The sequence below is a fragment of the Caenorhabditis remanei genome, chromosome X, assembly GCF_010183535.1.
Source record: "Caenorhabditis remanei strain PX506 chromosome X, whole genome shotgun sequence".
Classification (NCBI taxonomy): Eukaryota; Metazoa; Nematoda; class Chromadorea; order Rhabditida; family Rhabditidae; genus Caenorhabditis; species Caenorhabditis remanei.
Window position 1 is genome coordinate 18824189 of NC_071333.1, and position 20927 is coordinate 18845115.

The 20927-nt window shown below is 37.7% G+C and overlaps 6 protein-coding genes across 6 annotated transcripts; 5 read left to right on the plus strand and 1 right to left on the minus strand.

The window, feature by feature from the left end:
* Positions 1-690: 690 nt before the first annotated feature.
* On the plus strand, positions 691-1989 carry GCK72_025795 (uncharacterized protein; the record flags this gene model as incomplete). Its single annotated transcript, XM_003105593.2, has 6 exons — positions 691-792; positions 841-942; positions 992-1091; positions 1305-1516; positions 1568-1720; positions 1771-1989. 6 exons carry the CDS (start codon positions 691-693, stop codon positions 1987-1989), a joined length of 888 nt encoding a protein of 295 aa, XP_003105641.2.
* A 771-nt stretch (positions 1990-2760) lies between these two features.
* GCK72_025796 (uncharacterized protein) lies at positions 2761-4741 on the plus strand (the record flags this gene model as incomplete). Its single annotated transcript, XM_053736485.1, has 6 exons — positions 2761-2787; positions 3167-3292; positions 3336-3448; positions 4161-4365; positions 4418-4590; positions 4636-4741. 6 exons carry the CDS (start codon positions 2761-2763, stop codon positions 4739-4741), a joined length of 750 nt encoding a protein of 249 aa, XP_053580051.1.
* A 7118-nt stretch (positions 4742-11859) lies between these two features.
* Positions 11860-12920, plus strand: GCK72_025797 (uncharacterized protein; the record flags this gene model as incomplete). The annotated part of the gene is made up of 3 exons (XM_003105570.2): positions 11860-12126; positions 12175-12522; positions 12576-12920. The coding sequence occupies 3 exons, from the start codon at positions 11860-11862 to the stop codon at positions 12918-12920; spliced, it is 960 nt and encodes a 319-aa protein (XP_003105618.2).
* Positions 12921-15035: 2115 nt separating this feature from the next.
* Positions 15036-16032, plus strand: GCK72_025798 (uncharacterized protein; the record flags this gene model as incomplete). Its single annotated transcript, XM_003105588.2, has 4 exons — positions 15036-15129; positions 15184-15290; positions 15344-15532; positions 15586-16032. 4 exons carry the CDS (start codon positions 15036-15038, stop codon positions 16030-16032), a joined length of 837 nt encoding a protein of 278 aa, XP_003105636.2.
* A 1380-nt stretch (positions 16033-17412) lies between these two features.
* Positions 17413-18265, plus strand: GCK72_025799 (uncharacterized protein; the record flags this gene model as incomplete). The annotated part of the gene is made up of 3 exons (XM_053736486.1): positions 17413-17553; positions 17648-17833; positions 17882-18265. The coding sequence occupies 3 exons, from the start codon at positions 17413-17415 to the stop codon at positions 18263-18265; spliced, it is 711 nt and encodes a 236-aa protein (XP_053580052.1).
* A 303-nt stretch (positions 18266-18568) lies between these two features.
* GCK72_025800 (uncharacterized protein) lies at positions 18569-20446 on the minus strand (the record flags this gene model as incomplete). Its single annotated transcript, XM_003105432.2, has 6 exons — positions 18569-19090; positions 19710-19819; positions 19864-20026; positions 20076-20151; positions 20204-20375; positions 20422-20446. The coding sequence occupies 6 exons, from the start codon at positions 20444-20446 to the stop codon at positions 18569-18571; spliced, it is 1068 nt and encodes a 355-aa protein (XP_003105480.2).
* Between the last annotated feature and the right edge of the window lie 481 nt (positions 20447-20927).

A 20927-nucleotide genomic window follows, 5' to 3' on the forward strand; every position in this document is an offset into this window, starting at 1 on the left:
ATTCAAAAAAAAACCGGTCACAATTCTTTTCGGGGCAAAAAGAAATAGAATCAATAGCGGTCGACCAAACATGTGCAATCTATAAGAATATATAAAAAAAAGTATTGAACAACCCAAAATTTAATATGCTTTTCTTACTTTTACCACCATCCCTTACTCCACATATACACTGTTTTATGGTCTGTTCTGTTTTATGGATTGAATTTTTATTTCTTCCTTCTCTTACCTCTTTTGTACATCGCTTCCTCTCCTCTGACACCACCCGTTTTCCATTCGCTTTTTCCTATCGAGTTACACAAAGCCAACAATATATTTGGTGCGTTTTGGAATTTCATATTGACTTTGCCCTTCTGCACCTCTTGCGCTCTTCTTCTATTATTCCGACACTGATACTATTTTGAACCACAACAATACCCAAATATGGCATTTCAGCGCAGTTCATACCGGAACATGAGGGACAGGTTGAACGAGTTTCAGGTGAGTAGATAGTTTTGGAAAATCGATATTCCTGCATTTTCAGTTTGTCGAAAAAAACATATTTTTTGATATTTTTGAGTGTTTTGAGTCACAAACCATCGTGAGGATTAAAATGGTGACACACTGACCCAGATCTTTTTTGTAGTGTTCACTTCCCCATTATTGTTGACCCAATCCAAACCTTACTACAATATTCTCTGATTTATATCAAACATGGGCACATTTCAGAGTCGCGTCACCGACAGATTTGACGAAGTTGAACTCTCGCCGGCACGACCGCCATCGGCAGCCGAGTATGTTGACCGACGATTCGAGGTAATCCATTTTCGCTTAGCACACATGTCTTACAACGTTTTTTTACAGGAAGTTCGGAATGCAATTGGCAGTGTTCGAGGGGAAATTGAGAAATTGAGAAGAGACCAACAACATATATTGTCACTTACCATTGCAGATCCAAGGGATAAGGTACGAAACATTGTTTTGAGAGAATTTTCAGAATTCAATTTTTTCTCAGAACATTCTGGAAAACCAAATTGGAACTATCCGACGTCGTACCGGAGATCTGCGAAAACTGGTCCGACAAGCCGAAGATGATTTCTTGGAGTTTACTAAACGTATGTTTAAAAAATCTTTTTTTGTACAGCTTTGTTTCTATTTTTCAATTTCCTGTTAGGAAGATGTACCCAGTAACCTAACACCTCGTTATTTTGGATTTGGGGAGAGAGACAAGTCTGACATTTCGAGTTATTTGAGAGCATCCGGGTGACATCAGAGTAGAAACAAATAGTATACATATGTACAAAAAATTCATCATGAGTGAATTTCAGAAACCCAATCAATAACTGAGAAAAGAATCCGTCAGAATCAATTGGAACTTTTGAAAGATAATCTCAATAAACTGATTAACTTGTTCAACGACACCCATCAAGATTACAAGTCTCGAGTATCTCTACGTGTCCGGCGACAACTTCAAACCGTTGGACAAGATCTGACAGACGAAGACATCAATCGCATCATTGAGAACAGTGGATCCGAGCAGGTAAGCCAGATAATCGTAATAATCCACTTAATATCAAATTGACCGGTTTAGCTATTCTTCCGAGAAGTGAATCCACTGTCAGTATCCGGTCAAGCGGCATATGAAGATGTGAAAAAACGACACGGAGAAATAAAAGACTTGGAGAACAATATTGCAATGTTAGAGGAGATCTTTTTGGATTTGCAACACTTGACAGAAGCGCAGGTGGGCATTTCAGATTTTTTGTTTTAACTGTTTAAATTTTTTGATTTTAGGACGAAATGGTAACCAACATTGACAATAACGTGGAGAGTGGTCTGGAACAAGTCAAACAAGGATCTGCCAATGTAAAAACTGCAGTGGAGTACAAAAAAAGTGCGATGAGAAAGAAGATCTGTGTCGCCGCTATCTTGATCACAATTGTCCTAATCCTCATCATCGTTGCTATTATCCTGGCCGTCGTTCTATCCAGAGGCAATAATAACAACAAGTAAAACTGCAGAGAACTTGCCTAACAAAACATTCGTATCATAGCTTCTTTGGTTTTACACTTGCCCCTTATCTCATAATCACTGTTTCAGCAGAAAACAGAAACAGAGAACTCAGATTCTATTGTGATAATTTCTACATCCAATTAGCAACTCATTTAGTCACGAATACTGTAAACTTTCCCCCCTCACACCACAAGTTATTTTTTTCAAACCTTTGGCGACTCTATGCGGTTAGTACATTTAGTAGTGACACTTTTTACGATTCACTTATCCGTTTTGGTATTCTCCACTTTTCTACTCGTTATGATGATACAAATGTACAGGTTTTTTGTTCATAAATACTTTTCATTTCAAAATATCATTTTCAATATAAATATACAAACTAAATGTAAGAAAAAACTAAAGCATAAGAAGATAACGTGTGAAAAGTAGGTGAAATCCGTCCTTGAATATGCGCGCGACCCAATTATACCGCAGAAAGGGAACAGAGAAGTTATTGTTTTTGGAAATTCCAAACAGACAGTAGTAGTAGATAGATAACAGTTTTTATTCCTGTTCTGCTAATTCTTCCCGCTTTTGGCTTATACGTTGAAAACCGACGAAGAATGAATGTGAAGACAAGAAGCAGCTAGCAATATGCGTATGATCGGTCGATTATTTATATTCTTACTAGTATTAATTTCATCTGTCTGTTTTGTGGTCCTTACTATATCTTCTGTATTGTTTCCAAGTATAATCAAAGAAGATGAGATTAACGATGAACACTGTTTAAACATGCCACCACATCACTACATCCATCCGGTGAGTCAAAAAGTCCGAGACACGGTTTTTGTGCCAATGCAAACCCCAAACCAAACAAATATGACGAGTTTGTGACTTGAAGATAACAAAACAAAAATGAGTGAATGAACGGTAAATAAATATTAAATGATAAGATTTCAGGTATTTCTAGCAAGTGGACCACCTATACAATCAGAACCTCGTCCAGTGTACGAACCTCGTAGAATCCCGTCATCTGCAAGATTAGACTGTAACCTACAGAACAAAACTTTGATAATAGTAAATTCTCATATTAACCACACTGCGTTCCGGAAAATGCAAAGGGATATGTTTCGGCCAGAATGGCTAGATGAAGTAGTTTTCTAAACTATTTTTTGTACGACAACGATTTTCTTTTTAGAATAACGCAGTATTATACTTCATCGTAGGATCAGAACAGTCTACAGATATTGAAAATGAAATGAAACAACATGGTGATATCATACAAGTGGATACAACGGAGCATTACCACAATATCACCTACAAGGTATAATGGTTATTCAAAAAATTAAATAGTAAAATCTTTTCAGGCAATATTTTGGGTGAAAGAGATTGCGAATTGTGAACACGGTCCCAAGTTATTTTTGAAACTCGATGACGATGTGCATATTGATATGATCGGCTTGCAGTTTTTGATCAAAAGGTACATATTGAGAAGTATTGAGCATCGTGTTTCCCTGCAGAAGAATATCTAGATGTCTATAAAAGAAAATACATAGATCTTTAGAATTAGTACCATCTTTCGACAAAAAAGTTTTAAAAACAGTTTTTTGCAATAAAAAAGAAACACGAGTCTGAATACAGAAGGGAACGTCTTGGATCATTACTGATCTGTCGTAAACAAGAAAAAAAGGAGGTGTTAGTTCAATTTGTGACTCTTTTCTATTCATGAATTGAGCAAGAAAACTTATAGATTTCTTATTATACACATCTTTTCCATAAACAAAAACGTCTTTTTCTCTTTTTCTAACTTTGAAAAAGAAGAGCGCCTCCGTCTTACTGCGAGAATGTGTATGACTCGCAAACCATCTGCGGCAGGGCCTCCTTAGCTCAGTTGGTAGAGCGTGAGACTTTTAATCTTAAGGTCAGGGGTTCGAGTCCCCTAGGTGGCTTGATTTTTTTGTTTTTTTTTTGATCGAGTTTACACGAAAATTCTGTCTGACAAATTCTAATTATTATGAGTAGAAAATCTAGGTGTCCATAAAAGAAAATACATATATTTTTTGAATTAGTACCATCTTTCGACCAAAAAGTTTTAAAAACAGTTTTTTGCAGTAAAAAAGAAACACGAGTCTCAATACTTAATACCCACGTATTATTTTGCTAAACTGAAATTTCAATACATTTTATTCCAGGTACCGCACCATTGACGATTTCATAGCTTGTAGAGTAATATCTAGTGGTCCTGTGGTCCGCAATGATAGTTCAAAGTGGTATTTATCGAAAGACGAGTACAAGTTTAATACTTTGGGTACTTATTGTCAAGGAATGGTATACTTTGTTAGTGGGAACCTCTTACCAGTGTTAAACAGGAATATTGAGACGTCACAGTTTTTATGGGTAAGTCTTCAGTTTAACTTACGAAATCTCTCCATTCCAATCAAAATTTCAGATGGATGACTGGTATGTCACTAGATCATTAGTTGGCGACTATAAGATCAGCTACTACTCTTTGGAGCAACATTCCCTTTCTCCAAATACCGTATTAGAACTGAAAGCAAGTCTGCATGGAATCAGACATCGGAAATGGAGAACCATATTTGTTCATTTTCGTCCCCCACAGAAGTAAGTCTTGTTTCTCCAGAAAATCCTGATTTTCTGTTGTTTCAGATACCCAATGTACCGTAGAAAACGAATTTTCGCTAACATCACCGACGTGAACAACTCCTGCGACATTCTGAAACAAGCGAGAATGAACTTTGTGCCGGCATATTAACTACGAATATATTTAATATATTATTTAATTGAAAAAAGTTTCATTATAATGAAAAATTCAAAATTCACAATTTTAAATAATTGAGAAATATTATATAATGCAAAACATAGAAAACAATCAGTATAGCAAAAGAAAAAATTGCAAATCATAAGAAAATGAAGAGTTCTATTCTGAATCCTTCTTTTCAGCACTAGTTTCAGCGTTTTCTTCCGTTTTTGTTTGAACAGAAGGTTTTTCAGCTTCAGTTGGTCTAGAAAAGAAAAAAAGTTATTTTTTGAATAGCTGATATTTTAAGTCTTACTTTTCCGGAGTAGCTTCTTTTTTCTCTTCTTTTGGTTCCTTTTTCTCTTCAGACGCCGCCTTTTCCACGTCATCTTTTTTCTCCACTTCTATTTTAGGCTCTGCTACCGATTCTTTCACTCCTGAAATTTCTGGAGCATATTTCGGGCTCTCATCACTTGGTTTCATTTCAGCAGTAGCTTCAACATCTGGTATTTTTTCAGTGAACTTCGGTGTTGGATTCACATATCCTCCACTTCCAGCACCTCCCGTTGCACCTCCTCTATATCCGCCACGATACACATAGCCACCTCGACCACGGCCACGATACGTGTTCCCTCCACCTCTATTACCATATCTGGTATCCATGGTCATAACTGCTGCAAGGGGGATCGGGCAGCTAGCAGCGTCCAGCCATGTGTTATGGAACTTAACATCCTGATGGAGCTGTGCATGACGTGGCATACCAAACGGTCCTGGGAGCAGAGGCATCCTTGGGATGTTTCCAATATGGGAGCTTTGGAAGGCGTTTATTGTTGCCAACATTTGCGGGCTCATCACCTGAGGTGCGCCCACAAAACGACTCATATCTTGCATTGGTTGCTGGTTAGGCTGTGGAACCGGAACTCCTTGTTGCTGCTGGAATCCACCTCGATAGCCACCACGACCACCTCTCCCTCGGTAACTTGGCTGACGGTAGAATTCTTGTCCTTGTGGATTTTGATTTTGAATTGGAATTTGGTTTTGATTTTGATTTTGGTGTTGACCTTGATTTTGGTTTTGCACATTTTTTTGATTATATGATGCGTTGTGTTGATTGTTCTGAAATTTGGAAAAGTTAGAAAGTCTACATTTTATAAATTTCTTACTTCGAATCGATTAGTACTGTAGTTATTATCCCGTTTTGAGTTGTAAGTATCCCGTTCGTCAATTGCTTGTCCAACATGCTTATACAGCGGCTGTTGTGGTTGATAATACTGTTGTTGGTGTGCTTGTTGCTGCTGATGATAATGTTCCGCACCGGGCATTTCGTTATGACTGTTGTTTCCATTATAGTGATGACCACCGCCGCGGCCACGGTTGTTCATGTTGTAATTGTTGCTATTATTATTGTATCCGTAATAATCTTTCCGATGTCCATAAGAACGTGGTGTTTGGACAGGTGCTGATGAAGTTACAGCACCACAAGCTGGAGCTGGACCAGTTGCAGGCACTGCATTCGTGTTACCTTCCACATTCGCACTTTCATTCTCCACTCTCGTTTTTTGCATTCTCGCTTTCTCTATCCTCTCGTCAAATGTCAATTCTCGTTTTCCCTCGGTCCTGAAAATAACAAAAGGTCATTTCAAATTCAACATCCAAGCCGAAAAAAAACAATTTACTTTTCGCCTTTTGCACTTTTCGTCGTTTTCGTTGTGCTCTGCGACGGCGATTTATCTTTCTCAACATATGGCATCGGACGGGGTTGAGTAGGAAGAGTGAAAGATTGTTGCGTCGTCGACGGAGATAGATGATCTTCTTGGTCGGTCCAGTTGTCACCATTCATTTGGCTCGCTGGACGTTGACTGTCGTATTGAGAGATGTTGTCACTCTGAAGAGGATGAAGACCTTGTGGTTTGAAAAAAAACAGCGATGACCCTTTTTGAAATATGCTGTGTCAGGAAATCTTTGAAATACGTGCTAGTGGTCTATGGTCAACTCACAGCTTTATAATTGAACAGTGGATCAAAAAAAAGTTTTTGAACAAATTTCGTGTGTCAAAAATTCCGATATTTTTTCTCATGTCAAATTGCAGACTCAATAGTAACTTTGTACTGACATGTATGTCTGCATATTGTCGTGAGATAATAGTTCTAGTCCCAATAATAAAAAATACAGAAAGAATCAGGAAAACTATTTCAAAATTGGAATTTTTGGATGTGATACGCCTACCATGTATGCCAATTCATAATACCCTGAGGTTCTTAGACTTTCTGAAAATGGGTTCAAGTCAGAGATTTTTAGGGATAGACTGATAACTCCAAGGTTGCACGGTCATTATGATACTTATAAGTGATTTGGAAAGTTTAACCCATTAAAATAACAACAGATGGCAATGCTTCAAATTTCATTATTTGTTGGCAAGTATGTCAATGATATTCTAGAAAAAAATGTTATGTTTTGCTTTATCGGTCAAACTCTGACAAGGAAATTTGACGACAGACCAAGTTGAACTTTTTCTTTAAATTTAATCATAGGTAATTCACCAAGGTCAAAGTTATCTATGGTCAAATTTATAGAAAAAGTTTAACTCGGTCTGTCGTGTACTTCCCTTGTGACGTTTGAAAACAAATTCAACATACCTCTGGTTCATCTTTCATTTCCGGTGGTATACTCGACGTCGAGCTAACCCAATTTGCAGTATACGACGCAGATGCATGAGCTTGACTCTCCATAACCCCGATTGGAGCTACAAACGGCACAAATTGCATGTAGGAGTCATTCCCAACTTGGTAATCATCCTGACGACCAGCGACCGGTCGATTCATTGGATGATTTGGATGGTAAGTGGGGTCCTGGAAATTTTTGAAGTGGGAAGAAAGAGAAGTGAATGAGTGTTGGTTTTGCAGCGCCTAATTGAAATCAGCAGTGCTATTCTAAACACTTTCCAGATGTGGTTGCAGGAATTGCCGCGGGATTTTTTGTTTTGTTTTTTGTTCCCCACTTACATTAGCTACATTGAATGTCGTTGCATAGGTCGGAATGAATTGCCCTTGATTTTGTTGCCCGGTTGAGAACCATTGAGGAGACTAAAAGTTCATAGTTAGATTATTGATGTTTGCAGCAGTTTGACTATACTAAAAATTCGAAAACTTTTTCCTTTAAAAAACTGACCGTTACATACTGCTGAGGAACAAATGCAGTCTGGGGACCCCTCATCATCATATCTCCGTTATCCATACCCGGTTGTGCAAAATGAACCGTTCCGTAATGGTTATAACTTTGCACCTTATTATCTTGAAATGTCGTATTGTCTTGTTGTGGGGCATATTGAACAAAATGAACCTGAAATAGCAGAACATTTCTTATCAAGACCCAAGACCCTTATCAAATAACCCACCGTTGTCTGCGGCGGCTGATTCCACACGGGAGGTCCTTGTTGTTGATAATGACCATATGGCTGCTGATATATTATTTGACCCTGATGATAATTGGGAGGATGGGGCTGATGTTGTAACGGGTGCGGTTGTTGCGGTGTCGGTCCCGTGTCAGCATGTGAAACTATTGCTGGCGCCTGCGCCTGCTCCGGTTTCGCCGACATGGAATAATACCAAGAGGGGTAGAGGGCGTGGTTCTAAAAAATTATATTTATTGGATTAGAAGAAGATTTCTGTAGTGGAAAAAAGCGGTGATAATTTTAATCATAATAAAGTATATCAAAGGATTATATAGAGAAAAATTGAAAATTGAGAAGAGTCAATCCTAAAAAATGGATGAAACGAGAAGATGAATAAAATAAATTTTCAAACTGCGATCAGATAAGTAGTTGGCCAAACAAGCGAGATCTCAAAACGATACCGCAGTGCGTAAACCCATTCATCTCCTTTTCATGATTCACAGCTGCTCCCTATGTTCAACTGAATGGGGACTAAACCAGAGCAAAAAAAATGGAAGGTGGCAGTCTCGCACATTGGTCCCTTGCCACCGGACAACGGCGTCCACGACGGAAGTTGAAGTCGCGTCAAGACCCTCTGCCGTCGTCGTCGCTTACGTCGCAGTCGCCGCCGTTGATGACGACGATCAATAGGGCGGTTGCGGCGGGGCCCTTAGCCATCCCTGGGCGCCTCTCCCCCGTTTTTTTCTCTTCTCTTCTTTTTCTTTTCCCCATCTCTTTATGCCCCGCAAATACACACACACGTTTCGTTCGACCGGCGGCGCAGGCATTGCTGGCAAAAACAGATGGATGTTGGAGAAGAAAGAGAGAAATGGTTTGAAGTAAGTGTGAGTTTGAGAGATCGTTGAAAAAAAGAGAAAATAGAAAAAAAACTAGGGGAAAACAGGACGAAATCGAGGAAGAAACGGCGAGAGTGAAGAGAAACAAAGTCGGGTGTCCTCTATTGAATTCAACGTGAATGAGATTGTATATGAATGCTGTTGAGGCCAATACCAGACGCAGAAAAAACACACATACACAGTAAGCAGGAGGAGGGGGGGGGGAATAAAAAGAGAAATAGAAGCAGAGATAGAGGGCAAAAGAAAAAGAGGGTAACGGAATTGAGCACAGCCGGTCCGAGACTCTCTGTACTGCATTGAGGGAAGGCCTATGACACTTCACGTCTCGACACGCTGCGTCTCTTCAACTCATACAGTCTTTTCCAGCAACTCCTTCCTTCTTTTTCTCACAGGCATCCCATTCGAAACCGGGAGAGATACATTCGAAAAAAAAAAGAAGAAGAAGACGATGAATGGAAGAGGAGGTGTGTCATACTGGAAGTTTTTTTTTTCAGTTTTCTAAGGTTGGAAAACTACTAGAAAAGTTATTTTATAAAATCTGATATAAGGCGGAAATCTAGAACAAAAAACAAAAAACAGAACAGGTGAAAGATTGATTTCTGAGAGAATGAATTTTTAACACCTACACTTTTTTTTAATCAGGAGTTACAGATTAACAATAATAATTATCACTTTCCAATCTTCAAAAACCATGAATCCCAAGAAAAAGTTCTCAAAATCAAGTCTATACAGAAAATTATCACATTTTGTTATATCATATAACAAAATTGTATAGAACCTTTCTTATCTTCTGTGTGATCTATTTTTTATTCTAAGATTTTTTTCATCATTTCTTTTTTTTTTGCTGACTATACAAAAACACAAGATACATATCCCATGGTGGAGAGATTTATTAGCTGTTGAATTTACAAATCCCCCGAAATCGGTTTACTAACATTGGCTATTCATAAATATATGAACTTAACCCAGAAAACCCAAATTCTCCGTTTTTAAACTGAAACAAATGAGAATATTGTGCGTTTTGAGTGACAGAAACATTGAGAAACTCAAAAATTTGGGTTTCAACTGAAAACAATTGGGATTCAAACGGGACATCAAATTGAGAGCAAAACGTAAAGCGCAATGAAGAAATGACCAGAAGATATATTTTCATCTTGATCGTCGCCAATCGTTGATGATGAAAGTGCAAAAGTGTGAGATAGAGTGAACAAAACACATGATGAAAGGGAAAAGGAGCACTAGCTGGTACCAGTTGAATCGAGAGACAATTGGAAAAGAGTACGACAAGAAGGTTATATATGAAAGGGCCATCCATCAAGATGAGCATTGCAAAAGCTTTCATTATAATGACAACTCACCATGTATTACACTTTTCTTGTTCACTTTTTCATTTGATAATTGAAAAAGTTTTATTATTCAATTTTAATTTACTTATTTGTAGTATTTTACTTTCCTGAAGGTTTAAATTTCCATGAAACTCACATTCAGAGAAAATAAAGTAATCCTACCAAAAAGGATGTTCTATAGGAAAAATTAGAGAAGAAAAAGAGATAGATCGGAATGAGGAATGTAATAGAGATGGCGTGCAGAGCACTTGAGCTAAGCTATTCAAGAAAAAGAGCATGAAAAGGGCAAGGACTGCTAATGAAACGGCTAATGAGACGTTTTATTTTCAGCATTGGAAGGGACGAAAGTAATAGAAAAGTAATAGGGAAAAAGCCTCCGGAACTGGGTAACTGGAATGCAATTGCTAATAAAAGAGCATTTTAATTAAAAGATGGACCTTCTTAGTTTTATTAGGGCACTAAATTTCAAATTTATTCATTAAAAATTATACAGCAAACGTTTTTTCGTTTTTCTGGAAGTATTAAATTGGAGGGCTTTTGACTCCTAAAAGTCCTGACATAACATTTTAACGTGCCCTTTGGGGGAGAAAAAGTAATTTCCTGCAATTGTGGTTATGGCTTACATTTAGGTATAGCAATAAATCGGGGGAAATTGCTGCTATAGTGGTTATCGGAACAATTTTTTCCTTGCTTTCATAAGAGTTGGTATTTTAGGATTCCGTCTTTGGGATAACTTGTAAATTTTATTAAAAACAGGTAAATCATAGATTAGAATGTGACAAGAACAAACAAGGGTACTCGTGATATCAGTACAAACAAATGGGTCTGTGTTTTTTTTTCGAATGCAGTTTTTATTTCATTATTGCGTTCCCACTGACATTATATGTACATGACATTATACTCTTCTTAGAAAAAATATCCTAATCCATCTTGCCCACGCATGCTGGAACGTTAAAAATTGTACATATAATCCGGCTCCCTCTTTTTTGAAAAATGTCATCTGCTAATTGTGTTTCGTTCTTTTTTTTTTGCAAGACGGTCTTCATCATATTCAACCGCAACGCAACCGCATTCGCTTTTATTTGGAATGAGCCCATGAGCTCCGTCCACTCGTTCGTCTCAGAGTGTGCGTGCGTGAGTCTGTTGTGTCGATGAGTGGTGCATGGGTCTCTTTTTTTGTTGTTAGGTCCCTCTTACTTGGTTTGCTGTTCTCCGCTGTCTCGACCCACTTACCTTTTTTTCTTCTGTCTTTTTTTTCCTGTCTGGCCACCCTGGGGGAAAAATTGATTTTTGTTACCTAACCTACTTTTTTTTCTGCATTCTACACCGGCCTCCTTTTCACCTTCTATTGATAACAGAGGCTAGTTCCAATACGAGTCAAATTAAAACCCAAACTAATAAAGTTATGAAATTGGTCGCCTTGTTTTTATTACCTAATTCTTTTTTACTCTGATAACACTTTTTTTCAAAATGCTTTTCAAAACGGAACCTATTACAGAAATGGCTGCAGAAATGGAACACAACATCAGTACTGAGGAAGATGACGACGGTTTCGAAGATTGTGTACCCGGGGGGCTCCGGCCCAACTACAAAATCCCAATTATCCTGTCAGAAATGAAAGAGGACGTTCTCGATGAGATTATTCATTCCGAGAACAACTCATTAAGTTGTGCTTCTTGCAGTGCACATTTCACAGATTTTACGGAAATGAAAGCTCATTTGGAATCATGTTCGGAGATACCAGATAAGGATCATGTTACGGAATATGTAAGTTGTTAACTTAATAATCAGTTTGAAATTTTTTTTTAATTTCAGAAAATTTCTCAATATCATACTAACGCTCTGATTGTATCACTCAAAGACATGTATGAAGCCGGCACCAGCGGATTGAACCCTGTAAAAACCGAGACGCGACTACCATTCTATATGGAGCCATTCGCTGGCGCCAATGTTGAGAATCATAACCGAATCGGAGGCCATTTTGCAGTGGTGACGTGCAGAATGTGCAAATGTCAGTACTTACATCGCTCACATGAATTGACAACTGACAATTTTGGATTAGTAGGAGTTTTGAATGAAGATGAGCAAGAATTCGATCCCAGTCTGATCAAATATCATGTGAAACTATGTCCGGAGTACGAGCACACTCATGAAACCTTTTTGGTGAGATGATTAGCTTATTAGGTTCAAAAAGAAAAAAATAATAACTTTTTTAGATGAAAATGGATCCAATTGTGGGGAAAATCCATTACCACTACAATGAGTTATTCAACGTCTATAAAACCATCCGGTCAGGGATATACGGCTCCGGATTCAAAATCCGCACAACTTCCGATCCTTACTCCTGGCGGGAAATGGGTACAATTTACGAGGTGGACGAGTCTAATCGAGGGCTATTGAATGAAATCGAAAGAGTTGGACAGCCATCACAATTCCAATATTTTGACTTTAAGCTGCATAATATTGAGCCGGAGAATGTGGATTTTGTTCGAACTAATTATTTTGACATGCTCGATGAAACATTGGACAAGATTTTCTTCACAAGAGTTACTGGGTTGTAAATTATTATGGATAATTGGATAATTATAATTGACATAATAACTTATTTTCGTATTTTAATTCTTGTCATGACTAATGATATGAATGAATTGATATTTTGTGATATAAAATTATATTTCTAATACGAAAACCTTCCTATCTGATGCGAAAACCATTTCCCTCATGCAGGTAACACGCATTTTTCTTTTTTTTTTCTCTTCTTTTTTCTATCTCATTCTTTCTCGACACATACCGCTCAATCATCGCATTACACTCACAACCGCTCTCGGGATTATCGGTGTCTCTTCTCCTCGAAATCCCTCCGACGGGTTTTACACCCACAAGTTTTCACATGCAAACACGCTCTGCTGAACCCATTTTCCAAGAGTTTTCACTTTTTTCCTGGAGCCTCGCCACCCCCCGTTTTTCTCTCGTTTTCTCGTTCTTTGTGTTTAGAGAGTGCGAGTGGGAAGAGGGGCGGATGGCAAGAAAAAAAGGCAAACATCGATCTTCAGTTTTGCTTCGGCGAAAATGGGGATGACATGGCTTGATGACTTCGCGGAGTTTCAGTTTTGTAATATGTATCGTTTTCATTTTTTCATTATTCTTATTTAGCAACTTTTTTTGTTGTTGCATGTTTTGTTGGCTTCGAAGAGTGTAGCGTATATAAGATGCCCTGCAAAAGATTCCCAACATAGATAAGACTGCGCACTCCACCCCTCGATTATCTTACTTTCGAAGACTACAAGTAAACAAATATATACCAACTGTATGGATTGTCTTATCTAATTACTTAATTACTCTCATTGATAATCTTGTAACTTCCCTTCAACTTCCTGGTGTATGATTTTTAACCGAACCGTCTTAGTTTTGCAGTCAGTCTTTTGCAGCATGTCTTTTGCAGCAGACGGCCAAAAAATCTAACTTTTTTTCTCAAAAAGAGAAAGGAATTCCCGATATTCGTATTACTGACCTCAATTCCTAAGAACCGCACTATGACTTTTGATGACTGCGAGGGAAAAGGATATGATAAGAATGTGAAGATAAGAAACAGTTTCAACCGCCCATCTGATGTTTTTCTCGATACAGGCAAGACGAATTAGTGTGGGGGCTAATTGATTGACTCGTGACTATTTTATTGTTCGATTGTTTCAACTATCAGTATCAGTGAAAAAGAGTTAATTCCTTTTTCCCCTTTCTCCCGCATCTTAAGATAAGAATACGTCGTTTTGCTTTTCTTTTCAAGAAACCGTCTTCGAGTGCAAAAGTCAATGTATGTAAACTGTTTTTGTTCATCGATACCAATCTAACATATTCTATGTGTCTTTTGTCGGAGACTAGTTTGCTAGTTTGCTGCCTGGAGACTGAACAAAGTGTTCTTGACATTCAGTACGTTATGAAACATTGCAAACTCCCGCAAGTACGTCACTACGCAACCTTCCACGAACTTTGTTCTTTTTCCACACTCCATATCTTGCAGGATGCTGCCTGCTAACTATTTGCGTTTAGTACTTTATCATCTTTCGGTCGTTTTTTGAAGTCGATAGAGTTTTTTTTTTTCGTTCTGGAAAATTGCATTAGCTAACCCTATTCAATTTCTTTTCCGGTGTTGTGTTGCTACGCCGTTTTTTCTTTTCCGTTTTTTCCCTGTCATTGTTCAATTTATGCGCGTGTGTGTTCTCTAACATGACACTAAATTTTCGGAGACACAGGTTATATATGTATATAGTTTGATGCCAAATATGTATTTTGATTATTTTGTAGTCCACGTGTAGATATATAAAATTCAAACAAAATCCGGGAACATCGTTTTCCCTTCCTGCCACTAAGTTTCCGATGTTATGTCTTTCTTTCTATTCTGTCAAAAACAAAACAAAAAGAGACATTTTTCGCCGTTTTCTTTTTCCAACGCCGGCGGCGGGGCCCCAGCTGACGTTCTCTTTCCGCTTCCTTCTTTTTCCACTGCTAATAGGTTTCTCGCGTGACTTCCTTGTTCTCACGTACCCCTCCTCTTCTTGTTTGCCATTCATTTCCACCCTAATATCTTGTTTTATTTTTTAATCTATCCGCCCAGCTGACATCGTCGTTTCTTCGTCTTCCAAAAACTTATGCTATCTTTATTTGATAATTTGCAGAGAATGCAGGCAATGCAGCCAATGAAGGATATACCGCCGAGAATATTTGAGATATGGGATGCACCGGTAGATATTGAAACTTGCGGAAACCTGATTAGTAAGTTTCGAAAGTCAGAATCAAGTTCTTCTTTTTACAACTCCCCTACTTCAGCTCACCACAAATTGCAATGCTCCACTTGCGACGAAAAGTTTGAAACCGAAGTTCAATTCGCTATTCATATTGACAAATGTCTTCAGAACGCTGAGCGTGATACTCATGTAAGAATTATCACTTTATAACAGAAAAGTGATAAAAATAAACATAATTTCAGTACCAAATCCATATGCATGCAAATCGCTTGCTCATGTTCCAACATCGTGTTGCTCTTTTCTGTGGGGCATCCCACCAAGACCGATTCTTGCAGTGTGGCTTATGCAAAGAAAACTTTGAGAACAAGGAGACCATCAGAAAACATATCAGAATTTGTGCACGTGATAATGCCAGCTACGGAGCATTCATTGTGAGTTCATCGTGGAAATTTTGAAATGTTCATTTAAAAAAAGTTAATTTCAGCGCAAGACTAGACCACTATTCAGCAACATGCTTTCATCCTACGAGCAATTGGGGCTGCTCTTCCAAAGATATGTGATGGACGACCATATTGTTGATATAAGAAACCGAAGACGATCCGTCAGATTAGCTAAGGCCGATAGCAGTCCCGTCGGCAGACATCTTTTCTTTGATGAAATCTCCGAACATTTCATCGAACAATATCGAGACTACGTATTCGCAATATGCGGTCTTATTGACGACGCATTCATTCGTTATTTGAAGAAAAAAGAATCGGAATCGGAGGCGGCTGATGTTATATACTCTCTTCCGAAAAAACGAAAAAGAAGAGCTGACGGAGAAAGCGTGGATAGCGATTCGGAAGAAGATGAAGACGATGATTCGGAGGAAGAAATCGAACAGCCGTCCACTAGCTCTGGAAGAGGACGAAAACGTACTACTCGCCGTTAAAATATAATCCTTTTTTAAAAAAAATTTCATACACATGGAGTAGTGTTAATTTTGATCTCATTGTCAATATAACTATTTCTTTCTCCCATATGATTTTCTCTGACACCAATACTCACTTACTCATTCTCTCTCTCTAAAGCTACAAATATATTCCAACCAATTCTCAATTATACTTCTACCCACCCATATTCAAGTTCCAGACACAATTCGCCCAGTTCTAGCTCCCCGTACCGTTTATTTTGTACTAATAGTCCCTTTTGTATAGTCAAGTTTCCATTTTTACAGCTATTCTGGTTTTAATCCTATCCTTTTTCATTGCATCGGTCATTTTTTATCAGATAAGTCATAGTTTTTAATTAAAACTTTGATAAAATGGTAAATTTTCGATTTCTGTTCTTGTCTAGATAACATTTTTATATAAATAAAGATTTTATGCATTTGAAAGAGTAAAATAAGTGAAAACTTGAACAGGAAAATCGGAAATCGTATGATCTTGTTGGATAACGCAGACATAGACAAATTCTTCGTTTTTTAAGCCATTATAATTTCAATTATCGCAATTTTCCAATTTAAACCTTTTTCCATAAACTATCTCATTCCGAATTTTGAACGTTGCTCTATTTTTCTCTTTATCTCATTGTATCGGTCATTTTTTATCAAATAAGTCAAATAACTTGTTTCTAATCAAAATTTATATAAAATGGTAAATTTTCTATTTCTGTTTTGTGCAGCTTACATTTTTTATAAATAAAGACTTTATGCACGTGAAAAGATAAAAATAAGTAGATAATTATACAGGAAAATCGGAAATCGTATAATTTTTTTTGGAAAACGCAGGCATAGGCGAATTCTTAGTTTTTTAAGCCATTATCATTTCAATTTTCACAATTTTCCAATTTCAACATTTTTCCATAAACTATCTCATTCCGAATTCTAAACGCTGCCCTACTTCTCTCTTTGTGTGTTGTATAAGTAATTGTTAGTGACCTTTCCTACTTTATCTCTCACCATCGTTCACCTTCCACTCATTCTGTGTAATCTCTCGAGTGGTTCTTCTTCCCTTATTCTCCTCTCTTCCTCTCTTCTTATGCTAGCGTATATAACAAGTGTTCATTGATTTCTCGGTCACCTCGCCGCTCCGCCTCTCGCTGCCGTCTTCTCTCTCAACCCTCCTCACAAAACACACAAACACACACACGCGACGCGCCCCGACCGCGTCGCACTGTTTTTCTTCGTCTCCAACGTGCTTTCGATGTCGAATAGCATTCGAAACAAAGGCTTCCTCTTGAGACTTCGAGACCTAATTTTTATTTTTCAGCGTTTTCTTATTTTTACTTCATAACTTAGTAAATTGAGTTTACCTTTGTAATATTTCAGAGAATGGCGGCTGAAGATGAAGTCTTCGTCATGAAACTTGATGGGGATCCAGGAGACTTCCACTGCATGGCTTGCCTCAAGATCTGCAACTACTTGGATCAAATTTATTGCTGTGCCAAGACGTGTAACATGCCAGGGCAACAAGTAAGTTATTATCATGAAACTTAGTTACAGGAACAATGCTAATTTCGATTTTAGGAAAAATGAGAAGAAAAATAGTAAAATGTTTCTTTTTCAGCAAAGATGCGAGGGTGCCTTCTTGAAAGTCTGCCTTCAACGTCATGCTATCGATGAGATGGTCACTGCGATGCTTGCTGACAAGAAGATTGTCGATATGAAGGGAAACTGTCTGTTCTGTCGCAACAAGAAACACCACGAGGAGCTCAAATGGTGCGCTGGAAAGACCAAGCTGGAGCTTTTCTTGGTAAGTGCTGAGGGTTAAGCCAACAGACTTTCATTGATAGTTTTCCAGCATGTCATCGACCGCGAAGACTGGAAAATCGACACACTGCTCGAAAAGTACTTCGAGATCCGTGTGCAGAACCGAATGAACGACTTGAGAAAGGTTCAGGCTCGTATCGAACGCGAGATGCGTGCGGTTGCCGAGGCACATGGAAAACAACCAGCAGAAATTGAGCATATGATGGCGAAACAAGGACGCTCGGCTCGTCGCATTCAAAGAAGAGAAGTGGATCATATCGAGACGGAGAATGAGGGAATCCGCAGACGTCTGGGTGTCAAGCTTCTCAAAAAGAAGAATCAAACGATCCAACGTATCAAGGACGCTTGCGAGGCTGCACCGATACCTGAGATGGTGTGTACACAAATGAATCTCCAAAAATTAAATGTGAACTAACTTCTTACTCATTTCACAATTACAAATTGTTGTCATGTAATGTATCCTATTATTGTTCAGTATCCTCTAAACCACTTGCTCTCTACCTTACAAACTTGAAAACCCTTGAAAAATTGTAAAAATGTTCATAAAACTCCTCTATTCCGTTCAAACCGCTTTTTCTGTAGTGTTAAACATGCTCTGTAAGCTCTGTAATAAATCTGTAAAAATGTAATCGTTTTTTTTGGGTTTTCATATTGAACAAACGTATACATTCATTTGGATAAAAGCTCTATAAACAGGATTTACAGAAAAAGTTTGACGTTAAGCGACTAAGGATTCCTTATAAGTTGGAGGATGGTAATAACTTTCTACATTAGAAAGAATTGGTGGAAGAACTGAATATGGTGGTGGCTGGCTAGCAGATCGTGAAGGAGTCACAGGTCTGGTGGTAATTGGGACGGTACTAATGATGATTGGGAATTCACAATGCAATGTGTTATTCAGCAATGTATCGGTGTCTAACTTTACGGAAAGGACGTAATGAACTGTTATGATGTGGCTCTGAAACGTCTGTGTAACTCTTGGAATTTCGATTGTCAGCTCTTCGGATCGTTGAGATTTCGGAAGGACTTTGATCCTTTTCTTCTTTTCTAGAACCTTATTCATTACATTCTTTTGGCATGTCTCATAGTCCCCAGAGAGGGAAGATCTGTTTCCAGTAAAATGAGAATGTTGTTGAAGCTCTATACGCACACAATTAGCAGATTTTGTTGAGCCATTGTCGATATTGACAGTAATTGGTAAATTCTCGCCAACAATACATGGTTTGTATGGAATCGTGACCTGAAAATATTGATATAGACTAGAGTAAAATAACTAACTAGGGAATGTTCCAAACGTAGTTCGGCTTTTAATTTGATTCATAATCGTTTGTACTTCTCAGCACGCTGATTGCGAATATGTAATCCAATTTGGCAGAACGCTTCACTGAATTGAGATATATGCGTTTTATGTCATTTCTAGTGGAAAAATAAGTTTTGGTCCCAATTTTTCTTCATTCCTATGTGAAATACAAGTAAATGAAGGTTGAGAAACACATTAACGTTTTATGATTTAAAAAAGTGTTTAAAAAAGTTTAATCGCCTATCAGTCATAAATGAAAGTGGCTTTTTGAAAACCTTTTTTGTCAGATATTGTTGCTAATGTGCTTTCAACCTTTATTTACACGTAATACACAGAACATTTTTTTTCGATTGAGTATAAAAATGATATTGCGTCTCTTGAAAAATGCAACTTTTGTCCTAGAAATTTCCTAAAACGCATGTATCTCAACTCGGTGAAGCATTCTGCAAAAATGAATTACACACTTGCAATCAGCGTGTTGAGAAGTACATAAATAAACATATGCCCAATTGAAAGGCCGTGTTACGTCTGGAACATTTCCTTGTTTCTGTAAACCCACCGTCAATGTCACTAGTCCATTTTTGAAGAAAGCTCCAATATCTTTAACGTCTTTTGTTGAGACTTTTGTGCTGGAGAGTGAGAAACAACGGATATCAACATCGGGAACAACTAAAACAAGTGTGAATCAAACATTTCTTTGAAAACATGCGAACCTCCGAAATACACTGTTTTCTTTATGCTAAACTTCAATGGTCTAGCCAGTTCAACACTGATTTTGTACCGAACATGGCCGTGCCAACCATTATAATTAGGCAGAGCATTAGCTGGAATTTGGAACGAAAATGGAAACACGTGGGAACCGGCTGGAAACTTATTCTGTAAAAGTTTGCCTTTTGATCCCCGTTAAAAAGAAAAAGTAACTCACATTCTGACTATCACCACTCCACACAATCGTGTCCTTTCTAATAAAATGCACAACTGCTCCGTAGGTCACATGGTCACTAAAAATGTTTAGTAATAATTCACTTGTTACTAATAACAGTAAAAATTTACTCTTTTCTGCATTTCGTCCAATTTGTCTTAGCAGCTCCATGAATAAGGATATTCAGATGATGAGCTTTTATATCTGTTCTTGTTATCAGGTTTACATTACCAGTGACTTGATCCCCCGGCTTGTAATATTTCGGATTATCGAATACAATGTCTATGCTCTCCACGAAAGAATCTGAAATAAATTTTTCTTGGTGTTCATGGTGTAATATGAAGAATACATCTAACAGGAAGTGTAACCGACATTAGGTGCACTCATAAAAGAGTGAAAACAATAAAATGTTGAAATAGAACAATGAGAATAAAAGTTAGTGTGCTTATCACTTTTAATGGTCATTATGACGTATTTGTTGTTGTGGGAGAGTCTCAAGAAATAATATTACCTCAATTTTGCAACTACAAGTAAAGTAATTAAGTTTTATTCTGACTTGGTTTGAAATATAAAAACTATGAACGACAAAAAAATAAAGAAAAAAACCGTGGAGGACTTTTTGCCAAGACAAACAGTATAGTATTTAACATTGCTGAGTAGAATGATGTGAAAACAAATAGTGTACGGCTGCCTTTTTTCTCTTATTGTGAATTTATTGAATCAACTTGCCACTGAAAGTTGCTCAAAGTATTTTAGCTCATAATTATGTTTTTAATGAAACTTTCCTTCTGATCAACCAAACACTGATGTCGCTTTGTAATAAATGTGTAAAAATGAAGTCGTTTTTTTTTTCTC